General features: G+C 38.4%; 1 protein-coding gene across 1 annotated transcript; it reads right to left on the bottom strand.

The window, feature by feature from the left end:
* Positions 1-14318: 14318 nt before the first annotated feature.
* GJB7 (gap junction protein beta 7) lies at positions 14319-22152 on the bottom strand. The gene is made up of 2 exons (XM_004454491.3): positions 22047-22152; positions 14319-16109 (listed from the first exon to the last, which is right to left on the bottom strand). The coding sequence occupies exon 2, from the start codon at positions 16081-16083 to the stop codon at positions 15277-15279; it is 807 nt and encodes a 268-aa protein (XP_004454548.1). The 5' UTR covers positions 16084-16109; positions 22047-22152; the 3' UTR covers positions 14319-15276.
* Positions 22153-25004: the final 2852 nt, after the last annotated feature.

Raw genomic sequence — 25004 nt, forward strand, 5'->3', positions numbered from 1 at the left:
TTACTTACAATGGGTCTACAAAAGTAACTGGCTCATCCACAGACACCCTCAGTTCTCTCCTCATGATTCTGTGATTTTGGCTGGAGTAGAAGTCTGATTATACAAACATTTCTTGGATCCCTGAGTGGAATTTATCAGGTATCTCATTTCCTCACAAGACCCAGAACTACATTTGTAGGACAGTAACAGAGCTTCATAAAAGCCCCTTGCTCACAGACAGAGTCACAGCTTGCTGAGGAGCCTTTCTCTCAACTGTTTTGATGGCATAGCAAAATTTCTGCTATTGTGATTAGAATTTTATCTGGGCAAATACAATTATTTTGTTCTTGCCCTGTTATTTAATACAATGGAGAGAAAATATTTGAAATTTTGTGAAGAACAGGGTTTTTTAAAAATTAAAAATTATATCAATATTACAAGTTACTCAGTTAACACACAAGGTAACTATAGTAACTAAATCTGCTTTAGTCAGCAGTTACACTTCCCTTATTTCTGTTCATTCCTCAGTCTTGAGGGATTTGGATTGATGTCTACTCTGACTGCTTCAGGCTGAGAAGGGACAAAAATATTATGGGGCAAAAGAATGGACTTGTTTTGCTTGCAGTTTTGTTAGTTGTCCAGAACAAGCCCAAGGAACTGAAGAAAAGAATTTGGTCACAAATTTGCTGAGTATTAGGCCTCAACTGGCATAGGAACAATCCCAAGGTTTTAAGTCTCTGAGAAATAAGCAATTAAATTGAAAAGTGTAGGTTCAATTAAAAGAAGTAGAAGAATCATGATTGGGGGATTCCTTTTTAAGATTTAATAATTTTCATTTGAATATATATACCACATTTTGTTTGTCCATCTATTGATGGATATTTGGGTTGCTTCCATCTTTTGGCAATTGTGTATAATGATGCTATTAATATCAGTATGCAAATATCTGATTGAGCCCCTGCTCTCTACTCTTTGGATATATACCTAGAAGTGGGATTGCCGGATCATTTGGTAATTCTCTCAATTTTCTGAGAAACCATTAAACTGATTTCCACAATGGCTGCACCATTCCTTAGTGTCACCAACAATGTATAACGGTACCTGTCTGTATCTCTGTATCCTACCAACATTTATTATTTTCTGTTTTCTAAATTAAAGACATCCTAGTGGGTGTCGAGAGTTATATTTTTTTATTAGGGGATTTAACTTGTAACTGCCTGCTTCTGTCTCTCTGAATTAAGGTTTGTCGTCTTTTGCTGAAACTGTTAGTCTGGGAGGGAAGTTGGAGGTGCAGTTTCCATGCTACATATTAAATAAGTTTAAAAGAGGACATACATATATATTTAAAGCTCATCAATTTCATAGGCCTTACCAAATGTGGTGGTAGGGTAGTGAGTTACACAGGACTGAAAGGCCACCAGATGGCAACCTAACACTGGAAATGGAACCAGAAAATAACTTTCCATTATTTTTTACTTACGCTTTATAAGGGGCATGGGCTAATATGTAGAAATAATTCATATTTTGGAATTTATATAAGCCAAAAAGTTGTTAAAGTATAGATTTTCAAAATTGGGAGATGACTATGCTACATTAGCTGTTGGATTACTTTAGTATGACTAGACTACCCTTCACAATGGAAATAGACTAAAGACAACTTGCATGGATTACATACATATTTAGTTGCCTTATAAGGTAAATATTTGCAATACAGTTGGCCATTACATGAATTTACCAATATCCCAAAGGCCTTTTAAACAGTTTTGTACAAGAAATTTCTAGAAGACTAGATTTGGGTTCTTACAAAATTGAATTCTTGCTTTCACTTTATGTAACCTTAGGGAAATCTCTTTCTCATTCTGTGTTGTAGTCTTCTTATTTATAAATATTTTGAAGATTTCTCCCAATTCCAGAATACCATAATTTTTAAATTTATACAGCATAGTTAGGCTGTAAGTTTCATGACTGCATTCATTGTTGCTAAGCAACTACTGTGAGTTAAGCCCTGAAGATGAAATGATAAAGGACTTGTCTTTCCTGCATTCAAAATGCCCAAGATTTTAAGGGAGAATACAAATGTATAAGCAAGTAGTAGTGGTGGTGGTAGTAGTAGTAGTAGTAGTAATGGTAAGGTAGCACACCATATGTGCTAATTACAATATCTAACATTTGCTGAGTAACCTCTCTGAGCCAGTTCTTTGCATGGATTATCTCATTTAATCTATACAACAGCCTAGGAGATAGGTATTATCCCCACTTTACATCACAATTTTGCCCTCTGGTAGAAATATTTGGTCTAAGCCTTGAAATAAAAGATGAAGAAACCTTACTGTATCCAGTTCTGTGGAATTACCTAAATTGCTTACTGAGGGGAGGTCTCTTTTGTTAGCATACATGAAATTTGTGGGTTTTTTTCCCAAGGTAGTACTCTGTTAAATCAGAGATCTTTCTGTGGCATCAAGTAGATATAGTGATATAGTTCATATGAAGTCTCATTTTGCCATTACCAAGTGTGTATTCTAGGTACTACCACCATAAAATTTTAGAAGTCATCTAGCACAACCTATTCTGCAATACAGGAATGTTCCTGAACATTCTTTTCAGTGTTAGGAATTGCACTACATTATCAAGTGATCATTTCACTGTGAGGCAATTCAAATTAATAGAAAATTCTACTGTAGTTAAAAATCTATATTTCTTTGATTTTTCACCCAATAATCCTGGTTCTTTAACCTTGGAACAGAAAATATGCTATTTGTCTTTTAAGCATGAGGAAAATAATTTCCCGTAGTCTGTATATAATACCTCTATTTATACAGGATTAAATTAACTTTTTTTTAATAATCTCATGCTACTCTTTGCTCATGCCAAAGTGGTAAACAGCTAAAACCTAAATGACTTTATGTCATGAACTAATATTGATCCTGTTTTCATGTTTAAATTTTAAATCTTGATGCAGAATGTTTACTTGTTCCCTTTCATCTGATATATTCTGAGTAGAGTTCTGCCCTACTTAGATTTGTAATCATGTTTTATTTCTGCCATTCAACATATTGGCCATTTCTTTTATCTTTAATAGATACAATCATGCCATCAGTGTCGTCTTCTTAATTACTAACATATAATGGAATTGGGAACTGTTTTTGACTATAAGTAAAAGATACTAACAAAGTGATGACTTACATCGGGTAAGAATTCATTTGTCTGTCATAACAACAAAAAAGAGGGTATTCAGTGCTGGTATGGTAATTTCATAATGGCATCCTTCAACATCCCAGGGGCCTTTTTGGTGCTTCATCTATGGAGTATTGCTTCCATCCTCAAAGTCACCTCATGATAGGAGTGTGTTCACTTCAGCTCTAGCTGTGATGTCACAGGTAGGTAGAAGCGAGGGAGGGAAAAGACGCTTGCCAGCTAGGTCAGCCCCACTTTTTATATGTGGAATATAAGGCTCCCCCAATCAGGAGGAGACTTGTAATATCCATATTTGTAAAAAGAAGTTCAAGTGATTCTGATCCAAATTGGGAGCCACACTGTTTCCTACACTGATATCTTGTTAGTACTTCATTAAGAAGAAGTGTTAAACTCTTGGAAATTAAGGTATCCCCAGAAGATAAAAGTGTTTTTCCATTTAAATTCAAATATACTAATCAGAAGTCCATAAGTATCCTGAAAGCTCTATTAAAATTTTTGGTGATCATTTTCAATTGCTGAGCTTTCCTTCAATACTGAATATATTTTTAGCTGACTGTGGACATTAATTAAAATATAGACCTCAAATTTTCCAAATTGTAAAAATTTATTTTTATTGGAGAAGTTGTGAACTTACAAAACATTCATGCACACGTGTGAAATTCCCATACAATACCCGTCTACCAACAGACTACATTGCTGTGGAACATTTGTAACAAATTATGAGATGTCATCAGACTAATACTGCTAACTATGGTCTACTCTATGGAGTACATTTGGTGTATTTTTTCCATAGCTTACTGTTAGCACAGTATATCATTGGCATTGAAGAAAGAATATTACAGTATTATTCTTAACTATAGTCCATATGTTACATTAATTGTATTTTTACCATGCTTATCCACATTCTTACCATCTTGCAATAGTCATGTATATTTGTTCTAGTTCATAGAAGGACATTCTTGTATTTGTACTATTAACCACAGTTCTCATTCACTTCTGGGCTCACAATGTTATTCAGTCCATAGATTATTCTCTAGCTTTCTTTCAGTTGATATATACATCCCTAGACTACTCTTTTCAGCCACAATTCCATTTATAAACCAGCTGCATTAGTTTACTCACTATAATGTGTTATGATCAACTTTATCCATTTGCACACTTTTACAATCAAGTTGATTAAAATGCTAAACACATTAAGAATCAGTATCCCTTCTTATCCCTCCTCATCTCCTAATAACTTATACTCTAGGTTTTAACTCCATGCATTTATTCTTCACATTTAGCTCATATAACTGAGAACATGCAACGTTTTTCCTTTTGTGTCTGGCTTATTTCATTTAGCATAATGTCTCAAGGTTCATCCATGTTATCATGTGTCCCAATTTCATTTCTTCTTAGAGAAGCATAGTATTCCATTGTATGTACATACCACATGTTGTTTATCCACTCCTTAGTTGGACTTGGGTTGTTTTAAACTTTTGGCCATTGTCAATAATGCCGCTATGAACAACTGTGAGCAAATGTCTGTTCATGTTACGGTTTTCAGTTCTTCTGTATATATTCCTAGTGGAGGAATTGCTAGATCATATGACAGTCTATATTTCACTTCCCGAGGAACCACCAAACTGTCTTCCAGAGAGGCTGCACCATTTTACAATCCCACCAACCATGAAGGAGATTTCCTCTCTCTACATCCTCTCTAGCACTTACTATTTTCTGGGGTTTTTTTCTTTTTTTAATAATGGTCTTTATGTGGTGTGAGGTGATATTGTCATTTTGATTTGCCTCTCCCTAATAGCTAGTGATATTGAACATTTTTTCATGTGCTTTTTAGCCATTTGTATTTCCTCTTTGGAGACATGCCTATTGCCTGTTTTTTAATTGGTTTGCTCTTTTATTGTTGAGTTGTATGATCTTTTTATATAGATTTAAAATCAAACCCTTTATGGATATGTGATTTCCAAACATTTTCTCCCATTGAGTGGGCTGCCTTTATCCCTTCCTGATGAAGGCCTTTAAATCACAAAAGTGTTGAAGCTTGAGGAGGTCCCATTTGTCCATGTTTCATGCTTTTGGTGTAAAGTTTAAGAATCCATCACCTACTACCAGGTCTTGAAGATGTTTCTCTACATTTTCTTCTAGGAGCTTTTTGCTTCTGGTTTTTATGTTCAGGTCTTTGATCCACTTTGTGTTCATTTTTGTGTAAGGTATCAGATTGGGATCCTCTTTCTTTCTTTCGGATATGGATATCCAGTACTCCCAGCACCTTTTGTTGAATACTGTTCTGCCCCACCTGTGTGGGTTTGACAGCTTTATTAAAAATCACTTGACCATACATGTGAGGGTTCCATTGGTCTGTGTCTATTTTCATGCCAATACCACACTGTTTTTACCTCTGTAGCTAGGTAATGTAATAAAGTCTGGAAGTGAGAGTCCTCCAACTTTGCTCTTCCTTTTTAAAATGTTTCTGGTTATTTGGGATCCCTTACCCTTCCAAATAAATTTGATAATTGTGTTTTCCATTTCTTTAGAAATGCTCGTGAAATTTGTATCAGGATTGCATTGAATCTGTGTATCAATTTGGGTCAAATGGACATCATAACAATATCTAGTCTTCCAATCCATGAGCATGGAATATTCTTCCATTTATTTAGGTCTTTTAAAATTTCTTTTAGCAATGTATTGTCATTTTCCAAATACAAGTGCTTTATGTCCTGGGTTAGGTTTATTCTTAAGTATATAATTCTTTTAGTTGCTTTATAAATGGAATATTTTCCTAATTTTCTACTCAGATTGCACATTACTAGTGTATAGAAACACTACTGATTTTTGCATATTAATCTTGTGTCCTGCCACTCTGCTGAAATTGTTTTATTAGCTCTAACAACTTTGTTGTAGTTTTTCTGGGGAGGGGGACTTTCTAGGTATAGGATTATATCATCTGCAAAAAACAAAAGTTTTACTTTTTCCTTTCCAAGTTGGATGTCTTTTATTTCTTTTTCTTGCCTAATTGCTCTAGCTAGAACCTCCAGCACAATATTCAACAAAGTGGTAACAGTGGGCATCCTTGTCTTGTTCCTGATCTCGACAGGAAAGCTTTCAGTCTTTTGCCATTGAGTACAATGTTAGCTGTGGGTTTTTCATATATGATCTTTTCCATGCTGAGAAAGTTTCCTTCAATTCCTATCTTTTGTAGTATTTTTATCAGGGAAAGATGCTGTATTTTGTCAAATGCCTTTTCTGAGTCAATCAGTAGGATCATGTGATTTTTCTCCTTTAATTTATTAATGCGGTATATTATGCTGATTGATTTTCTTGTGTTGAATCACCCTTGCATGCCTGATATAAAACCCACTTGATCATGATGAATAATTCTTTTAATGTGTTGTTGAATTAGGTTAGCAAGTGTTTTGTTGAGGATTTTTGCATCTGTATTCATTAGAGAAATGGGTCTGTACTTTTATTTTTTCATAATAATCTTTATCTGGCTTTGGTAAAAGGGTGATGTTGGCTTCACAGATTGAGTTTGATAACATTCCTTCTTGTTCAGCTTTTTGAAAGACTTTGAATAAACTTTAAATGCTTAATAGAACTCACCTCTGAAACCATTTGGTCCTGGGCTTTTCATTTTGAGGAGGTTTTTGATGACTGTTCCTATCTCTTTACTGGTGATTGGTTTGTTGAGGTCTTCTCTTTCTTCTAGGGTCAGTGTAGGTTGTTTATATGTTCCTAGGTTTTTCCATTTCATCTACATTGTCTAGTATGTTCGTGTGCAGTTGTTCATAGTATCCTCTTATGATCTTTTTTATTTCTGTCCCTGTTTTCATTTTTTATTTTATTTATTTGCATATTCTCTCTTTTTCTCTTTGTCAGTATAGCTAAGAATTTGTCAATTTTGTTCATCTTCTCAAAGAACCAACTTTTGATTTTGTTAATTTTCTCTATTTCTTTTTGCTGTTGTTGTTCTCAATGTCATTGATTTCTGCTCTGATATTTGTTATTTCATTGCTTCTCCTTGCTTGCTTTGGGAATAGTTTGCTGTTCTTTATCTAGTTCCTCCAGCTTTGTAAGTAGGTCACTGGTTTTAGTTCTTTCTTCTTTTTAAATATAAGCATTGAGGGCTATAAATTTCCCTCTCAGATCTGCTTTCACTGCATCCCGTGTGCTCTGATGCATTGTGTTCTCATTTACATTCTTCTTGAGATATTTATTGATTTCTCTCACAATTTCTTCTTTGACCCACTGATTATTTGTGTGTGTGTAATCTCCATATATTTGTGAATTTTCCCTTTCTCTACCTGTTGACCAACTTTATTCCATTATGATCAGAGAAATTGCTTTGCATTATTTTAATCTTGTTGAATTTATTGAGATTGGCTTTGTGTCCCAACACATGGTCTATCCTAGAGAAAGATCAGTGAGCACTTGAGAAGACTGTATATCCTGCTGTCTTGGGGGTGCAATGTTCTGTATATGTCTATTATGTTTAGTTCACTTATCATATTATTCAAGCTCTTTGTTTCTTTATTGATCCTCTGACCAGATATTCTGTCCAATGACAAGAGTTGTGTATTGAAGTCTCCAGTTATTATTGTAAAGACATCTGTTTGTACCTTTAGTTTTACCATTGTTTGCCTCACATAATTTGGGGCATCCTGGTTAGGTACATATACATTTATGATTGTTAATTCTTCCTGGTGAATTGCCCCTTTTTTAAAATATATAATGTCCTTCCTTGTCTCTAATAACAGTTTTGCCTTTAAAGTCTATTTCATCCAATGTAAGTATAGTTACTCCAGCTTTTTTTTGTTGTTATTACTGCATTCATGGATATCTTCATCCAGCCTTTCACTTTCAATTGATTTGTATCCTTGGATCTAAGGTGTATATCTTATAGATGGCATATAGATGGCTCATATTTTTTTTATCCATTCTGCCAGTCTGTGTCTTTTGATTAGGGAGTTTAATCCATTCACATTCAATGTGATTACCATAAAGGCAGTTCTTCACCCACTTTGACCTTTGAGTTTTATCTGTCATTTTATTTTCACCACTCTTTTTACACTTTTAGTTACTTTTACTGATACAATCCTCATTTCTAGACTCTCTTCAAAGCCTCTCTCTCCTATTTTTTCTTTTCAGGCTGTTACTCTTCCTTTAGTATTTCCTGCAAAGCCAGTCTCTTGGTTACACAATCTTTCAGTTTCACTTTATCTGTAAATATTCTAAAGTTACCCTCATTTTCAAAAGACAGTCTTGCTGGATTTAAGATTCTTGGCTGATAATTTTTCTCTTGCACTATCTTAAATATATCATACCATGGCTTCTTGCCACCATGGTTTCTGATGAGAAATCAGCACTTCATATTATTGGGTGTCCCTTGTATGTGAGGCATCACTTTTCTCTTCTGGTCTCAGAATTCTTTGTCTTTGGCATTTGACATTCTGATTAGCATGTGTCTGGAATAGGTCTATTCAGATTTATTTGTATAGGTATACATTGTGCTGCTTGGGCATGGGTATCTATCTCTTTCAAAGGTTGGGAAATTTTCTATCAATTTTTTCTAATATTCCTTCTGCCTCTTTTCCCTTATCTTTTCCTTCCAAGACTGCCATGAAATGTATGTTTGCATGTTTCTTGCTGTTGATTTCCTGAGGCTTTGTTCATTTTTTTCCATTCTTTTATCTGTTTTATTGTATGTTTACTTTTGGAGACTATGTCTTCAAGCTCATTGATCCTTTCTTCTGCATTCTCAAATATGCAGAAACACTGTTATATACCTCCAGTGTTTTTTTGTTTAGTTTGGTTTTATTTTTAGGTACTGGAGGCCAGGGATGGAACCCAGGCCTTCATATGTGGGAAGCCGGCGCTAAACCACTGAACCACATCAGCTTCCCTGAGTTGGTTTTATCATTTGTTTTGCTTGTTGTTTGTTTTTGTTTTTTTCATGAGGCACTGGGAACCAAACCTGGGACCTCCCATGTGGGAGGTGGGCAGTCAACTGCTTGAGCCACGTCTCCTCCCCCTCCAGTGTATTTTTAATTTCATTTATTATACCATTTCCATTAGATCATCTGTTTTTCTATGAATGCTTTCAATTTCTTCTTGGTGCTCATCCAGTGTCTTTTTAATATCCTTAATCTTTTTAGCCATCTCATGGAATTTACTAAGGAAATTTGTTTGAACTCTATTATTAGTTGTCTCAACTCCTTTATGTCATCTGGATGCTTATCTTGTTTCTTTGACTGGGCCATATCTTTCTGTTTCTTGGTATGGATTGTAATTTTTTGTTGGTGTCTTGGCATCTCGTTTACTAGATGTTTTTATTCTTTATGCAGTTTCTCTCTTTAGTTTAGGGCTTTCTTGCCCTTTCTCCCTTTCTGGTTGTGTAGTCGGAGCCAAGGATGTAATTGTTACTGTAAGCTGTAAAGGCTTAAGCTGCTCACATTTCTCCTCTGCCAGGGGTAGGGATGGAGTCTCAGTCATGTGTAGTAATCCAAGCTGTGCAGGCCAAACCACCTGTAGTTTCCCAGAGAAGTTGATGGAGCTTCACACCCTTGCCTGGGTGGGAACTGAGCTGCAGGTGTGGGCAGAAAAATAAACCACATGGGTCAAAACTGACCTCAGTTGACCAAGTAGACTAATTTAGCTCTGGTTCCCCTCCTTCTCTGCAAGTGCCCTCCAGAGTGCCCAACAATCTAATCCATGTGGGCTGAAAGTGCCTGCAGGTGCTCTGAGAGGCAGAGGGAGTACTGTCCCTTCTGCCCTTTAAGGGGTGAGGATGGAACCACAGATGCCCAACAGATTAGTCTGCGTGGGCCAAAAGCACTTTCAGTTGCTCAGAGACACTGAGGAAACACAGCTCCCCTCCTATACTATTGGGGGGCAGGGTTTGAGCTACGCCTAATTACCCAGTCTGTGCATGCTGAAAGCAGCTGTAGTTGCCCAGAAAGGCCGGTGCAAGTCCCCCCAGCTTCCTCCCTGCTGGAGTTGGGTCTGGGGCCTAAGTTAGGGCTGCAGTCTGATCTGGGTGTGTAAAGAAGCTGGTCCCTAGAGTCACTGTGATTTTCAATTAGTTCTGCTTCCTCTCAAGCCAGGGCAGAGTTAAATTGGCAGCTACCAGCCTCTTTTCAACTAGGACAGGTTCAAACTTTAGCTGTTTTTAGGATTATACTTTAGCCAGCTGAATTTACTGATCAGTAGCTGAAGTCAGTGCCTGGCCATCTCTTCCCCCACCCCACACCCCCACCCCCACCATTTTTGGGAAAGGTAGCTTCCAATTCCAACCTCAGCCATGAAATAGCTCCTGAGATGACTTGTGCTACTAGTGGAGGATGGGCACCAGCTCCTTATCATGGAGTGCTCTACTCATGAATCTTCTGTTTTTTCAAGGATGTTGTAGGGTGCTCTTCTGGTCTCCTGGTCCCCTCCCAAACATGTGCTTTAGATAGCTCTGGGTGATTACTAACTGCCCCATAGGACAAGCTAACTCTTCGAGCACCTTATTCTGCTGCCATCTGGACCCTCCCCCTCTCTTTTCCTTTTTAATAGAAAAGCAAATTCCATACATGGGGAGGATCTGATACTTTATTCTGAAATAGGTGGAAATGTTGCCATTCATAAACATTGGGTAACATCCAAAATTCATTTCACTTTGCTTTCAAACCGAATATATGGGCACATTATAGTATTTAAAGATAAGTTTGGGGAAGCGGACTTGGCCCAGTGGATACGGTGTCTGCCTACCACATGGGAGGTCCGCAGTTCAAACCCTGGACCTCCTTGACCCATGTGGAGCTGGCCCACGTGCAGTGCTGATGCGCACAAGGAGTGCCCTGCCACACAGGGGGTGTCCCCCACGTAGGGGAGCCCCATGAGCAAGGAGTGCGCCCCATAAGGAGAGCCGCCCAGTGCAAAAGAAAGTGCAGCCTGCCCAAGAATGGTGCTGCACACACGGAGAGCTGACACAACAAGATAACACAATAAAAAGAGACACAGATTCCCAGTGCCCCTGATAAGGATAGAAACAGTCACAGAAGAACACACAGCGAATGGACACAGACAGCAGACAACGGGGGGGGGGGGGGGGGGGTTGAGAGAAATAAATAAAAAAATAAATCTTTAAAAAAATAAATAAAGATAAGTTTAGCACCTCAAAATAGGAAAGTTATTTATTAGACTATCTGATACAGTGGAAATGAAATGGGTCAGTGGAAAATTCTCAGAACTCCCTACAATCACTGATGTCTATGATAGCTGGAGTAAGATTTGTTTTCCGAGAAAAGATTCAATTTAATATTATAGAAAGAGCTGCTCGTCTCTCCTAGAACTCCTCCCTCAATCTTTTGACCTAATCATTCAATTGAATGCTGATATTTTTTGCCACCACATGCTCCACCTCTGCTTTTTTCTCACCACTTTTTTTCAAGAGCTGTGAAATGCACCCTCTCCTTTTGGTGTTCTGCAGTAATAATTATGCAAACAAAATATAAATGTAAACTAAGAGTAAATTGGCATCAGTATTTAAAGAAAGTGTAAAATATATGTGATGAGGATATACTTGTTTTAATTCTCTATTAAATCTTTAAGAACTGACCTGGCATGTGAAACAATGAAAAGATTTTAAAGCTCACAGTCTCTCCCTTTCCAATTGTAACCAGTGTTGGAGATGTGGATCCTTCTTCATCTTTCCTGCTATCTGCATCAGCCATCTGTATGTTTAAGCATGTAAAGAATGGTAGGCAGGATGCTTGGAAATGACATTTATGCAGGAAAGACATTTATGAAGAACGTGATTTTATCAGGACCCTTTCAGTAGCAAGACATAAAAACCCAGCTTGAACCAGCTTAAGCAAAAAAGGGGTATCTTTCATTCTATTAAACAGCAAAAAAGGGTAGGGGTGGAGCCAAACAGGAAATCAAACATCCTCAGGACTTTGCCTTTCCCCACTCCAGTCTCATCTTCATAGTTTTTTTCCTCTGGGTTGGCCCTACTTCTTCAGGAAACCTGGAACCATAGCCACTTGCAACCCTAGGCATTCTTTGTTTTTTTCAGGAGGTACTGGGACTTGAACCCAAGACCTCATACATAGAAAGCAGGTGCTCAGACTTGAGCTACATCCTCTCCTCAAAGAACGTTGGTTTTTTCATTTGTTTGTTTGCTTGTTTTTAGGAGGTACCGGGGATCGAACCAGGGACCTCATACATGGGAAGCAGGCACTAAAACACTTGAGATATATCCATTCCCCCTATGCATTCTTTTGTACAAGCATTAAAAAAAATTTCTTCTGGGGTACATGGGAACCTCTTATGTTTTTTGACATAATGCTTTGTGTGATCTATTTATCTTTTTTTTTTTTAAAGACAGTAAAAAAAAGAAGGAAAAGCATTTTTTTACCTTCTACCTCCAATTAGAAGAATTCCAAGGCCCAAGACAAGGCCTATAACTAGAAAGATTGTGGGGGCAAGGATTGTAGGACAGGCTTGAATGAAATGAGGGAGATGTCTATTTAGGGATCTGAGAAGGCTGGCATGGTGGTAAAGAAAGCCTGAGATTGATTGCCAGTTCTGCTTTTATTAGCTGTGTGTCCCTGAAAAAAAGTGACTGCCTTTCCAGATCTCACTTCCCTTATCTCAAAGGTTACCGACTGCTTTGTGAGACCCAGAATGTTATGGTGTGGATGGAGTGAGGTGGTGCATGGATGCAGATCACATGTCTAAGATCTCATCAACCCCATCTATACTTCTGTGCCCCTTTATGGAAGTGCACATTTTCTTGAGACAGAATATTTTTATATCTCACAAGGTACAGAGCACAGTGCCTTGCTCTCAAGTGCTCAATAAATATTAACTTTTTTTTTTAAGGATTTATCCCCCCCACCCCACTGCTTCCTTGCTCTCTGCTCTCTGTGTCCATTCGCTGCATACTTTTCTGTGTCTGTTTGTCTCCCTTTGTTGCATCATCTTGCTGTGCCAGCTCTCCACGGGTGTAGGCCATCAGCTCTCCATGGGCGCAGGCCATCAGCGTCCATGGCGCGGGCCAGCTTGCCTTCCCAAGGAGACATTGGGATGTGAACCCAGGGCCTCCCATGTGGCAGACAGGAGCCCAAACAAGTGACCTACATTTCCTTCCGAATATTAGCTTATTGATAAGAAAAACTGAATAAAGACGGCAAAATTTAATTTAAAGACGGCAATTTCTCACAAATGCTTTGGGTCTTCAAAGACACCAAGACAGCATTCAGAATGTTCTCACAGAAAGCATGTTTTTTAAATTAAGGTACTACCAACAGAAAAAGATCACTCACCTTCCTAGTTAAACAACTTCATTTTCATTGCCCTTACTCATATTACCTTTCAGTTTCCAATCTGTGCAAAGTGAAAAAGCAAGAAATGTATTATGACAAGCAAACAAAACTTTCTGCTTGGGGAGAGCTTGTCATAACTAATGTCAAGAGACTGAATTCCTCCCAGAAAAACATGCAAACAACAAACTCATTCTCAGACAGAGAAAGTCCGTCTTCTCTATTCCAGTTTTGCCCATTAAAACCTTATTTTCTAGATTCTGTGCCATGATCAGTACCTCAAAATCCTTATTCCCTTTAATCACTTGTCACTGTCCAAAAAATTTAAATGTTTCTTTAAATAAGTTCTTCAATAATTTCCTGCATTTGTGGAGCCAAGATGTTTCATGTCAAATAGTAGAGTACATAGTTGTAGGCTCCTAAATCCAGCAGAGATCTAAGATGTAAATTGAAAAAATGTGAAAATCACAAAATTCACCTTACTGTTGTCCAGGACAGAGTCTTTAAGACAGAATTTATGACCACTGTTGGTGACATGGTCTGTAGACCACATGAGCCAAATAATCTTCATTATGCATTAATTGTAATCAGACATTTTATTCTAAAGAGGACAGGACATAGAAGACATGACATATTTGGGGTTTTGGTTAAAATTATATTTTTATGCACTGAGTTTTCATTAAGAAATTCCCAGGGCAGAAGAATGATTTCTGAGTTACCTTGGTCAAGTAGTGTTGCAAATCCTGTTCTGAAATTGTGGGAACAAGTTTTTTTTTTCCCTACAGAGTAATCATATGCAATACAGCCAAGTAAAGATATCAACAACAACCGCACAGCACGGCAAAACCACTTAATTTTTATTCTGGACAAATGTGAAATGTACCTGTGTTAGAACATTAAATCCAAAGAGAATATACCTGTAAATTTTCTTTAAATCTAAAGTAAAAGAATGCTATAGTTTTCCACACAAGTGATAAGAAACAACTTTTACATTTTTTGCACCAATGTAACAGCACAATACACATGTTAATATCTGTCCTAGAGGGAAATTGTGGGCAAACTATGACATATAGTGAATTTCTGATTATAAAAAGCTACAACCATACGGAAATTTACAAAATATTTCAACTTTCTTATGGCTAGAGAGAAGTTTTAAGCGAATGATCAGTGAGGAAATTCTTCTTGGGCTCCCCCTCCTACCTATCAATGCGTTATTTTCTGTGGGTCCATTCAGACTGGTTCAGGTTTAAGTGGCTATCTTCCAGGAATATTTGTACTTGGACACCTCTAAAATGATGGCTTGCTTCCTTCTCCTCTTGTCCACTCATAGCCTGGGCTACCTAAACTGCAAGTGTCCCCGGCTCTGAGGCCTTGCTCCCAGGCTGGGCTAGCTCTTTGGCTGTGCTCCTGTGTGCTGCGATGAGCTACTACCTACCCTGCCCCCCAGTCTTTTTCCACAAAGAGCGAGGAGGACTGAGTTGAGTGGAGCCTGACTTCCAGTGTCTCGACGGCAGTTCAGAGGCCATTTGTCAGAAGTATCACTTTTCATATTTTCCAGTGGACAGATCTAAGCCCTTAAAAGAATGCTGTTCGCTGTACTTTAGACTAATTTACAATTAACTATTCAAATACAACTCATGTACCCACATAATGGATAAGCCTACAACGAAACAATGAGACCTCTGACTAGTGTTTACAACTAAGAGTATATTGCAGTTTTTAAAATTCCCCTAACCTGATACCCTCAGTTTTCCAGCCCACCTTAGGTCTTGCTTGGAGGGATGTTGGTTTTCTTTATTTAACCCTCTTGTGTGTCACAAAGTAGTTTTGCTCCAGGTTGCTGGGGTGTGCTTAGAGTCAAATCTGAATTGTGATTCTGGAGTAGAGGAGGCGCCCTTACCTCGCCACATTCTACATATGGGAGGTTGTGGCACTCACACACTGAAGGCTTGAGTTCTTTAAAGTATTGTTGGAGGCAGCACTTTATAAAACACTTGAGAACCAAAAGGCTCAGTTCAGTGAAATTCAACACAATGCACAGGCCTGAGGTAATGACCAAGAAGAGGATGAAGATGGTTTTCTCGGTGGGTTTGGAGATGAAGCAGTCTACAGTGTTGGGACAAGGCTTCAAATCACACTTCACAAGGTAGGGAACACTAAAGCCATCATACATCTTATAAAATAAAACCAGGAAACCCATTTCAAAACCAGTTTTAACAATGAGGCTGATAAGGTAAGTGTACCACAGGCCCCCATCCATTGTGCCTGGGCTGACATAGAGTTTTTTTCTCTGCCTTTTCTCTCTGCTTTCACGATAGGCTACATGTAGAACCACCAGAAGTGAAGGTGCAGAGACCATGATCAGCTGTAAGGCCCAAAGTCTGACCTGAGAGATGGGGAAATAGTAGTCAAAACACACATTTTCACAACCAGGTTGTCTAATGTTGCACTCAAACTCTTTCTGCTCATCTTTCCACACATGTTCTGCTGCCACCATGTAGACCAGCAAACGGAAGATGAATATGACAGCCAGCCAAATGCGCCCAATCTCTGTTGAGTACTTATTTACTCCACCGAGGAGGTCTCTAAGGAACATCCAACTCATGACTTAGGCTCAAAGGAGGCAAAACACTGCAAAAGAAAACAATTTCATTACGATTGTGTGATTAATTTATTTCTATCCCACGGATCATTTCTACTGTCTCGAGGCATTATATGATTAACTCCAATGTATGCATTATTAACTCTGGATGTTGAATGTTTTCTAAGAATTCCAGAGAAAATGTTTGCTTTCATATAAGGAGATGACACAACTGGTCCATGAAAATAATTGATGCCATAGCCACTTTAATTTAGGATTTCATTGGTCACCTTCCCCCACACACATTCACACATGCTACCCCATTCTCATACATTTTCAACATTGGCAAAATTCTTCTGCTTTATCGCCTTCCTTTAATGATGGATGGGTTCTGTTGCTGGCCTAGAAAAAATTAGATTTGAATTCCAAGGTGACCCTGGTACCTTTACGTGTTTTTCACATGCCGCTACTTGTAGTTGTAGTCTCTACTCAATCTTAATAATGCCCCTCCCCAACCCTCAAAGGTTCTTTGTTGCCCAACCTGCTTTTAAGTCCCTATCCCCAAACCAGCAGCTATCCTTGCCTACAAATTGATAGTAAAAAGTGAGGATCTCCAAAGTGAACTTCCTCAAATTCATACTCATTTCACCAACTTACCTACATGCCCAACTTACCTCCTTTACCCAGTTGACCTCAAAAATAATCATTCTAGCTCTATATCTCATCCTTGATCTATCCATTTTCCCTGTTCTGTATTTGGCAACTTTGATCTCCACTGTTTCCTTCCTCTTAGCATGTAAATATGTCTAAGTGTATGTATCTTTAGTGAGAGGAAATCTTCACAGTTTCTCTTTCTGGCAATTTCTGCTTCCTTAACTACTTCTCAGTTCACTGAATCTCATTTTTTCTGCTCATGACGGCACTGAAGTTTTCTTGCTGAAGTCAGCACTACCATTTAACCAGTAAATCTTCTGGACAGTCTAGATCTCATTTAATTTTTCTATGACATTTTACACTATTGCATGTTCTCGTATTCTTGAAATGCTTTCAGACTTGGCTTCCATGATGCTCTACCTTCTCTTCCTATTGATCTACTCCACTGGTTATGCCATCTTGGTTTTTGTTTTTGGGTTTTTTTTTTTTGTCCAGCCCTTAAAGTTCTGTCCTCTGCTCTTTTCCCACTCCACATACTCTCCCAGGAAAATCTCACTAATTCCTGTAGATTCGACTACCTCCTGTAGGTTCCTGACTCCCAAATCTTTGCCTCCTCCCCAGATCTCCACAGCAAATGGCCTCCTTGTTATCTAAATTTCCCATAAGCATCTCAAACTTGATTTGTCTATGCTGAATTATTTTTAGTTGTTATTGTATTTTTTTTCTTTATTTTTAAAGGAGCTTTAGATTACATAAATGTTACATAGAAAATATAGGAGATTCCCACATACTCCCCCTCCCACACTTGCCCTCATTAACATCTTTCATTATTGTAACACATTCGTTACAGTTGATGAGCATATATTGAAGCATTGCTACTAAACATGGTCTATAGTTTACATTATGGTTACACTTTGCACCATACAATTTTATAGGATTTGATGAATTAATTTTTTTCCCTGCCTTTTCACTTCCTTATCTTGTTGAATGGCATTGCCAACACCCAGGGACCCAAGTCAGGGAACTTCATACTGGACTCGTTTCCTTTTAAAGTTGCTTTCCAAGTTCTTTTGTTTCCTCCTAAATATCTCTCAAATTGATCTCCAAGTCATGGCTGAAATCACTGGCACCTGAACAACCCATACACTAGTTTCTATTTCCAGTTTTCATCTCCATTCCCCTCCCAGATTATCCTCAGTGCTGGCCTCTCTATCTCTTTTGCTCTTTTCCCTTAAAAAGAAAAGGAAGTAAAAGAAAAGCTGACAGGAAGTTGGGGAACCTTCTTTTTCATTTCATGACATTGTGTGGCACTGACTGCTTCCATCTTGTCTTATAATTGAACTCCACGGGCTGGGCTCTGATTTTTGTTTATTACGCTCATTATTTTCTTAGCACATTCAGCATTTGGTTCAGTGTTTTTGTTGGTCTCTCACAACCACCTGGGAGAGGTGATTTTTTTTATGGTAGTGGTTATTTTGTTGTTTTAAATGAGAAAGTAGACTCTGAGTAATGAGCCACTGCCCCAAGGTCACAAAGCAAGTTGCAGAGCAGTGTTCAAATCCAATTTCTGTTACTCTAAAGCAGGCTTTCTCATCAGAGCACTATCGCCATTTTGGGCAGGATAATTCTTTGTTACGATGGTGGGAGGGCTGTTCTGTGCATTGTAGGATGTTTAGCAGCATCCCTGACCTCTACTTACTAAATGCCAATAGTTGTCTCCAATTGTGACAACCACTAATGTCTCCAGACTTTGCTAAATACTCCTGGGGTGGAATGGCAAGATCTCCCTGCGTGGAGAAATCTAAGCTTGTTACTATAGTCAGATGATGTGGGCTAGAAGTCCAGATCTGCATTAATTTGCCTTTTGATTTCTCAGGTGACTTCCTTGCCACTTAAGGTCACTATTCCTAATACAAAAATTAATTACTTCTTGCTTTCTCCATAAACTCAGCCAAAAGAGTATCATGAAAACAGTAGTAAGGGGAGCCAGGAGGGTTAAGAAAGTTGGGGTACTGTTATAGCAGCTCACCTGTCAAACACATCATATTATCTCTTACCAAGGAAACAATAAACAGTAAGCCCACACACTTGGGGCCTAGGAAGATATATGAAGTTTGAGGTGTTTTTCTCTGTTAAGTATTTATTCTCTGTTGAATAGAGTATTGTGTATGAGAGCACATACACAATACTCTATTCAACAGAGGAAAAATACTTCCATGTCCTTGGTTTTCAGAACATAAACAAAACTGTATGAAATAAAAACAATCTCAAATCCACCTGAAAGGTTAATGTCTCCATGAATTATTAAAACAAAGCCTCAAAGATTAAAGAGAAAAAAAAAAAAGGCATTATGTTTCCCTACAATATGTCACTGGCATTTGTCCTTATTACTCAAGAGGACATTTATGTAATGCTACAAAACATCTGAAAGTACCCTGCTGGGCATTTTAGAGATGAGAGAATGGTGAGAGTGGATCCAGACTGTTTTGCTAAAAGAAAAGCAGTAAGAAAGTGAAACCACAGAATGGATGCCATCAAATGTGTCAGGGTTACGACTTTCATTTGACTGACAAATGTCCATTCTATTATCAAACTCTTTGCTAATGTGCAGATAATGATGTGTTAAGGACGATGTTCTAATATTAGGTTACTTTTAACAGAGATGGTTTAGCCTGAGCAGAGCACTGGACTGCCTGGGTTCTAGTGCAAGCTCATCTGAGATGAAAATAGCCCCTCTGTCATGGGTGGTCGTGAGGCCTTCATGAATCAATATGGGTAAAACTGGTATTTATCTATGATATATGGTGTTCACTGAGCATTAAGCATTATTTTCTTGTTTTGCCATTTAAATTCTTTCTGTTGTGTTACACTTTTCTTTCCAAGTGCAAGGTAAATACATTTTCCCCCTCTATCCCCGTTCTTGTGAAGGAGGACAAGACTGAGAAATCTCCATATAATAGCAGTTATACATTTGACACGGTGAAGTCATTAGTTTAATGTTTTTATCTCTTAATCTGATTGTTTCCTTATTTTTCATCAGGGTCTTTATTTTATCCTTTTTCTTCTGTCTCCAAGGATTTCTCCCATTTTTTAATAAGTGTTTCCTCTTACCAATTCTAATGCCCCATGTCTGCTGTGCTTTCTTTTCTCTTAAGAGTAGAAATTAACTTCAACAGAATTTAGTTTGGAAAATTCAATTAGTCAAACATTTTCAGAAAATAAAATACTCAGTATTCTCAATATTAGGAATAATTATGGAAAGTTGCAGTTTCTTCCTAAATATTTCATCTAAATATTTGAAGGAAGCCTTCATAAAATATAAGAAATTAATAGGGGCCCATTATAACCTGAACATTTAAGAACAGTTTCTATAGGAAGCAGAAAAAGGGTAAAAAAAGCAGAACAACTAAATATTAGCAATGCTTATCAATAAAGTTCTTATGAATGATTTCATGTTTTCATGATTTTCTGTATTGTCCATGTTTTTCCAATAAGAATTACAAAATTAAATCTGAAAAAAAATGAACCTAATAAAAAAGACAAGCACCAACTAGCAATACAACTGGAAAAAGACCTTGAATAAAAGGGAGAAAAGGTAAAGACAAATAAGTTTATACGGCTAAGAGACTCCACACAGGAGCCTTCACTTCGGATGTGGTTCAGTCAACCACGGCTAAGAGACTCCACACAGGAGCCTTCACTTCGGATGTGGTTCAGTCAACGGCAAGCAAGCTAGCCTCTGGGTGGGAAGGCAGGTCCTACCAAGTGCCTCCCTGTCCTCTGCATGGCCATGAATGCTGTCAAGAAGCCCTAGCACTGCCAGGAGCCTGAGAGCTGCTTTACAACCACCGTAAAGCACAGTTCTGAAATTTGCGCTCAAGTGGCACTGGATTTCCAATTGCCTTGCAGGCCACCGATGACAAGGCCTGAAAAACCCACTGACCTCCATACCCACCTTTCACCTCTTGGAATAATCCCTGACCTTGGATAGTGCTTGACCATTTCCAAAGCATGCAGCATCTCATCCAGCCCTCACTCCATCCTTTGTCATAGTACATATGAACTCCAATTTACTTCTGAAGAAACTGAATCCCAGAGAGTTAGGAGGCTCGTCCAAGACTTCCAATAAACCAACAGAAAAGCCGGCAGCAGGTCCCAGGCCCAGAAGGCTGGTCTCCAATTCCCCACAGAGCCCTGGGTTCTCTGGCCCATCAATAATTCACTGTCTTACCTCACACTTAAATCATCTAACCCTGAAGGAAAGAGTTTCTTCTCATGGACATGTGCTAACACTTTAACTCCCTGTTTGCATATAAGGCACTTTCATTTTTAAGATGCCTCACTGGGAAAATTCCTAAAGCAATATTTCTCAAACTGAGATCTCTGTTCCCCTGAAGGTGTATAGAATATCTCAAGGGCTTATAAGAAGTTTATGTGTGTATTATTGTTTCTATGATGTTAAAAAATTAATAAAAAACTATGCCAATTACCAACCAACTCATAACCAAGGACCGCCACGAGATTCTGTTCTCATATTTACCAGGGTTTGGCAAATAACATCGCCTGGCTAATCGTAGCACAGGCGGGCTCCACTCCAAAGAATCTGGACTTCTGCAGTCAGTGTCTGATTCTTTTAATGAGTATCAATTTAATGTCAGCAAAGCATCTTTTGTCCACTAAATCTAGTATTTTTAATTTTATTGGCTTTGTGATATGGGATTTTTCTTTTGTAAAAATGGTTGAGTAAGAACTAAAATCTTAAGGATTTTACATCTAGGTTTAGGATTTATACATGTAAATAACAGTGTGGTTTTTTAAAATTTAATTATTGTTCCATGAGAAACACAGAATACAGGGCAGTGCCCACCATGTACATATATACCTCTGGCAAGATATTTTAATTCCCTGCATGAATAAAGGCATTGCCGTTTTTTGAGGATCACCTAGGAATAGTGCTAAGGTTGTCCTAAATCCACCCAGAAAGGGTTGCTGAAGGGCCCTGGGTCGTTCCTCCATGTTCCCACCATCCAACCCATTTATGTCAGCTCACACACTCTATGCCCAGGCCAGGTGTTCTGGCTTGGCCACAGCATACCAAAACCCTCAAGTAAATCACACATTCCAAATATACACTTTTACTTAGTGGCAGCTTACCTAGAAAGGGCCTTGTGATGGGGCACAAAACTGAATAGCAGTATGTCAAGGTTTGTAAATCATTTGGATTTCTTTCCTCACTGAAAATTTTTGGAAAGATGATTTGAGGTAATGACTACCCAATTAAAAGAAAGGCAGTTCTCCAATAAATAAATTCTCTCAAAAGAGATAAAACTTACCTCTTGACTCAGATGTGGTGAGTAAGTGGTCCAGAACGTTGCTCAGTCCATTTAAAAAGCCATGAATTGATTATATTATTTCCCTGAATGGGAGCTGGTGCGTTAAGGCCTGGAAAATGGAGTCTAGTGGTTTCCAAGGTAGTGTAAGCCAAACAGGTGTAACCTGATCATTGGTTTGGCTCTTAACATAGATGAAGTCTTGTGTCTCTGCTACTGTTTACAGTATACATTAAAAGAGAACCGAAACAAATTGCAGTTCATTGAATATTCCTTTTTTTTTTTTTAAATAAAGCCTTGTCATCATCCACACAAAGAAGCTAGAACAATGAGGGAGAGTGTTTCATCTCTTTAAATGGTTTTCCAAGGTTATTTTATCAGAAGTTATTTACCAGAAAAAAAGAAAACGGCAAAAGAACAATTGGTCAATCTCTCTTTGATGAGTTTATTTTAACTTGATTTCCAGATGTCCTATTCTTAGAAATATAGAAAATAAAAGGTAAAGTTTTTGTGCTAAGATTTTAAATAAATATAATGAGTACGCTTGTGGAAAAAAATCTACTACATGAGTGAAAAAAACCACTTTTCCAAACCCAGACCCAGATAATCACTGATAACACTCATTCTCTATGCAGATAATAAACGAGTGAGAAAGGGGAGTGGGGCAGAGGGGTAGGTTGGGGGTGGTATTTAAAGTACCTATCTTTGTGCTTTTTGGAACCATTTCTAGGAAGGAGAATGAGAATGTGAATGACTTAGAAACAGAATTTTACAGTTGGAAATGATGTTATAGATCACGAAATTCAATGCCTTCATTTCAGAGATGAGAAAAAAGAACTGCAGAGAAGGTGGCCTGCCTCAGGTCCCAGAACCAGCATAGAAAGAATAGAAAAGAGCTGGGGTCGTGACCAAGCCTCAGAGCTCTTTCTTTCACACTGTGGTGTCCACATTCACAGACCGAGGGTTTCAGTGCAGGTTCTCTCTTATAGCTCTTGCTGTGTGTGACCTTTAAAACACCTCCACATATTCCATCCAAAATTCACACGAGAGTGTAATTTATTTTGAAGACTCATTGATTTCCATCATTCCTTATAGGACTAGAGGGTGATTGTACCTCTAACCAAACTTTCTCCATACCCAATGAAGCAAATCATGCTTTAGTTTGTTGTTGTTGTTGTTTTTTTTAACTGAGATCCCAGCATCCCAGAATTTTACTCCAGTTCCCAAAAGGTTCCCATCATGACAAGACCCCAAAACCTTGTCTCTGGAATGGTTCTTCCCTCACAGTTTCCACTCCTTTGTTTATTACTAGCATTCACCAAACAGTATCCATGGCCTTGGAACATTACCTGTTTATCCTGAGACACCTTTTGCTAGGAACAGTTGGGCTGAGGTTGTCTGTTGTTGGGACAGCCTTGAGGGTGACCCTGTCAAAGTAGCCCACGCACAGGTAACATTCAGCCATCCAGTATGGCAGAGGAGTCATTTTCTAGGCAAAGATCCCTGCCTCAAAGTTCTTACATAGTCTTCCACAGAAGCAGTGGGGTGAGAAACTAGGGTGGGGGAGGTTGCCAGGGGCAGGGGGTAATCAGGAGGGGCTGCATAGAGGAGATGGAAGATGATGAGTTGGGTCTTTAGAGAACAAAGGCATGAACATGGTGTGTTCTGCGGGCTGTACCTCATGCTTTCTGAGTGTGAACCCCACACTTTCTCAACTATACTCTTGGCTCTAACAGAGTGTTTTCTATAAATTTTATTTTTTAGATTAATTTTATTTATTTCTCCCCACCCCCTCGTTGTTTGCACTTGCTGTGTCTGTTCATCTTCCTTGCTTCTTAGGGAGGCACTGGGAACAGAATCCGGGACCTCCAATATGGGAGGAAGGTGCCTAATCACTGGGCCACCTCCGTTCCCTGCTTTGTTTTGTCTCTCATTGTGCTTTTCTTCTTGTGTCTCTTGTGTCATCTTATTCCATCAGTTTGCCATGCCAGCTCGCTGTCTTTTTCAGCTGGCACCAGGAATCGAACCAGGGACCTCCCGTGTGGTAGGCAGGAGCTCTATCACTTGAGCCACATCCACTTCCCAGTTTTCTACATATTTGACAAAGAAATTTCATCCTCCCACCACTTTCAGTTTGGGGAAACAAATATAATAAAGACTGCAAAAAGAGTACCATTGTGCCTTGCCAGTGACAGAGGAGTACAGGATTGCCAGCAGCTGGCCTTCAGGGAGAAAAGCATCATCTGATGAAGCCTTGATTTGAACATTTTCACATCCTCAGAACTGAAAGCTTCTAAGTTAATAAATCCCCATCGTAAAAGCCACCCCACTGCTGGCATATTGCATTCTTGCAGCCTAGCTAACTAAAATAAACAGAGCACTCTACAGCAATGGAAACAAATAACCTGCTGATAAGGGCATCAGTATGAATGAATTTAAAACATCACCTTAAAAAACTAATTTATGCTAATAGAAGCCAAAATAGCAGTTACCAAGGGAAGGGATGGATAGACTGGGAGGAGGCATAAAGGGATTCTGGGATGTTAGGAATATTCTTATTCCTGTTCTGGGTAGTGATTACATGAGTTTGTTTACTTGTAAAAATCCACCAAGCTGTACACTTAGGATTTGTGTACTATTCTGTACATACATCATGCTTCAGTTAAACTAAAAGTTTACTTAATAAATGGAAGTGGAGCAAGAAAAGCCCTAAATTCTAACACCAACTTACAATTTATAATTAAACTGTGACTGAAAATAAACATAATATTAAAGGAAATTTGAGCTAAAGAAAGTAATCACTTGTACTTATATAATCCTATTACTACTTTTGCCTTTATTTGCCATTAGTATTTGTCTGCATCCCTTTGCCTTATTCAGGCATTCATGGGCTAATGGCAAAGCAGTCACCTGCCTTCCTTCCTAAATTGTATTGGTCAAAGCTCTGCTTACATTTGAGAA

Source organism: Dasypus novemcinctus, chromosome 11 (genome assembly GCF_030445035.2).
Source record: "Dasypus novemcinctus isolate mDasNov1 chromosome 11, mDasNov1.1.hap2, whole genome shotgun sequence".
NCBI lineage: Eukaryota > Metazoa > Chordata > Mammalia > Cingulata > Dasypodidae > Dasypus > Dasypus novemcinctus.

Excerpts from the sequence above, each read along its gene's own strand:
- GJB7 (XM_004454491.3), bottom strand. The coding sequence starts at position 16,083 with ATGAGTTGGATGTTCCTTAGAGACCTCCTCGGTGGAGTAAATAAGTAC.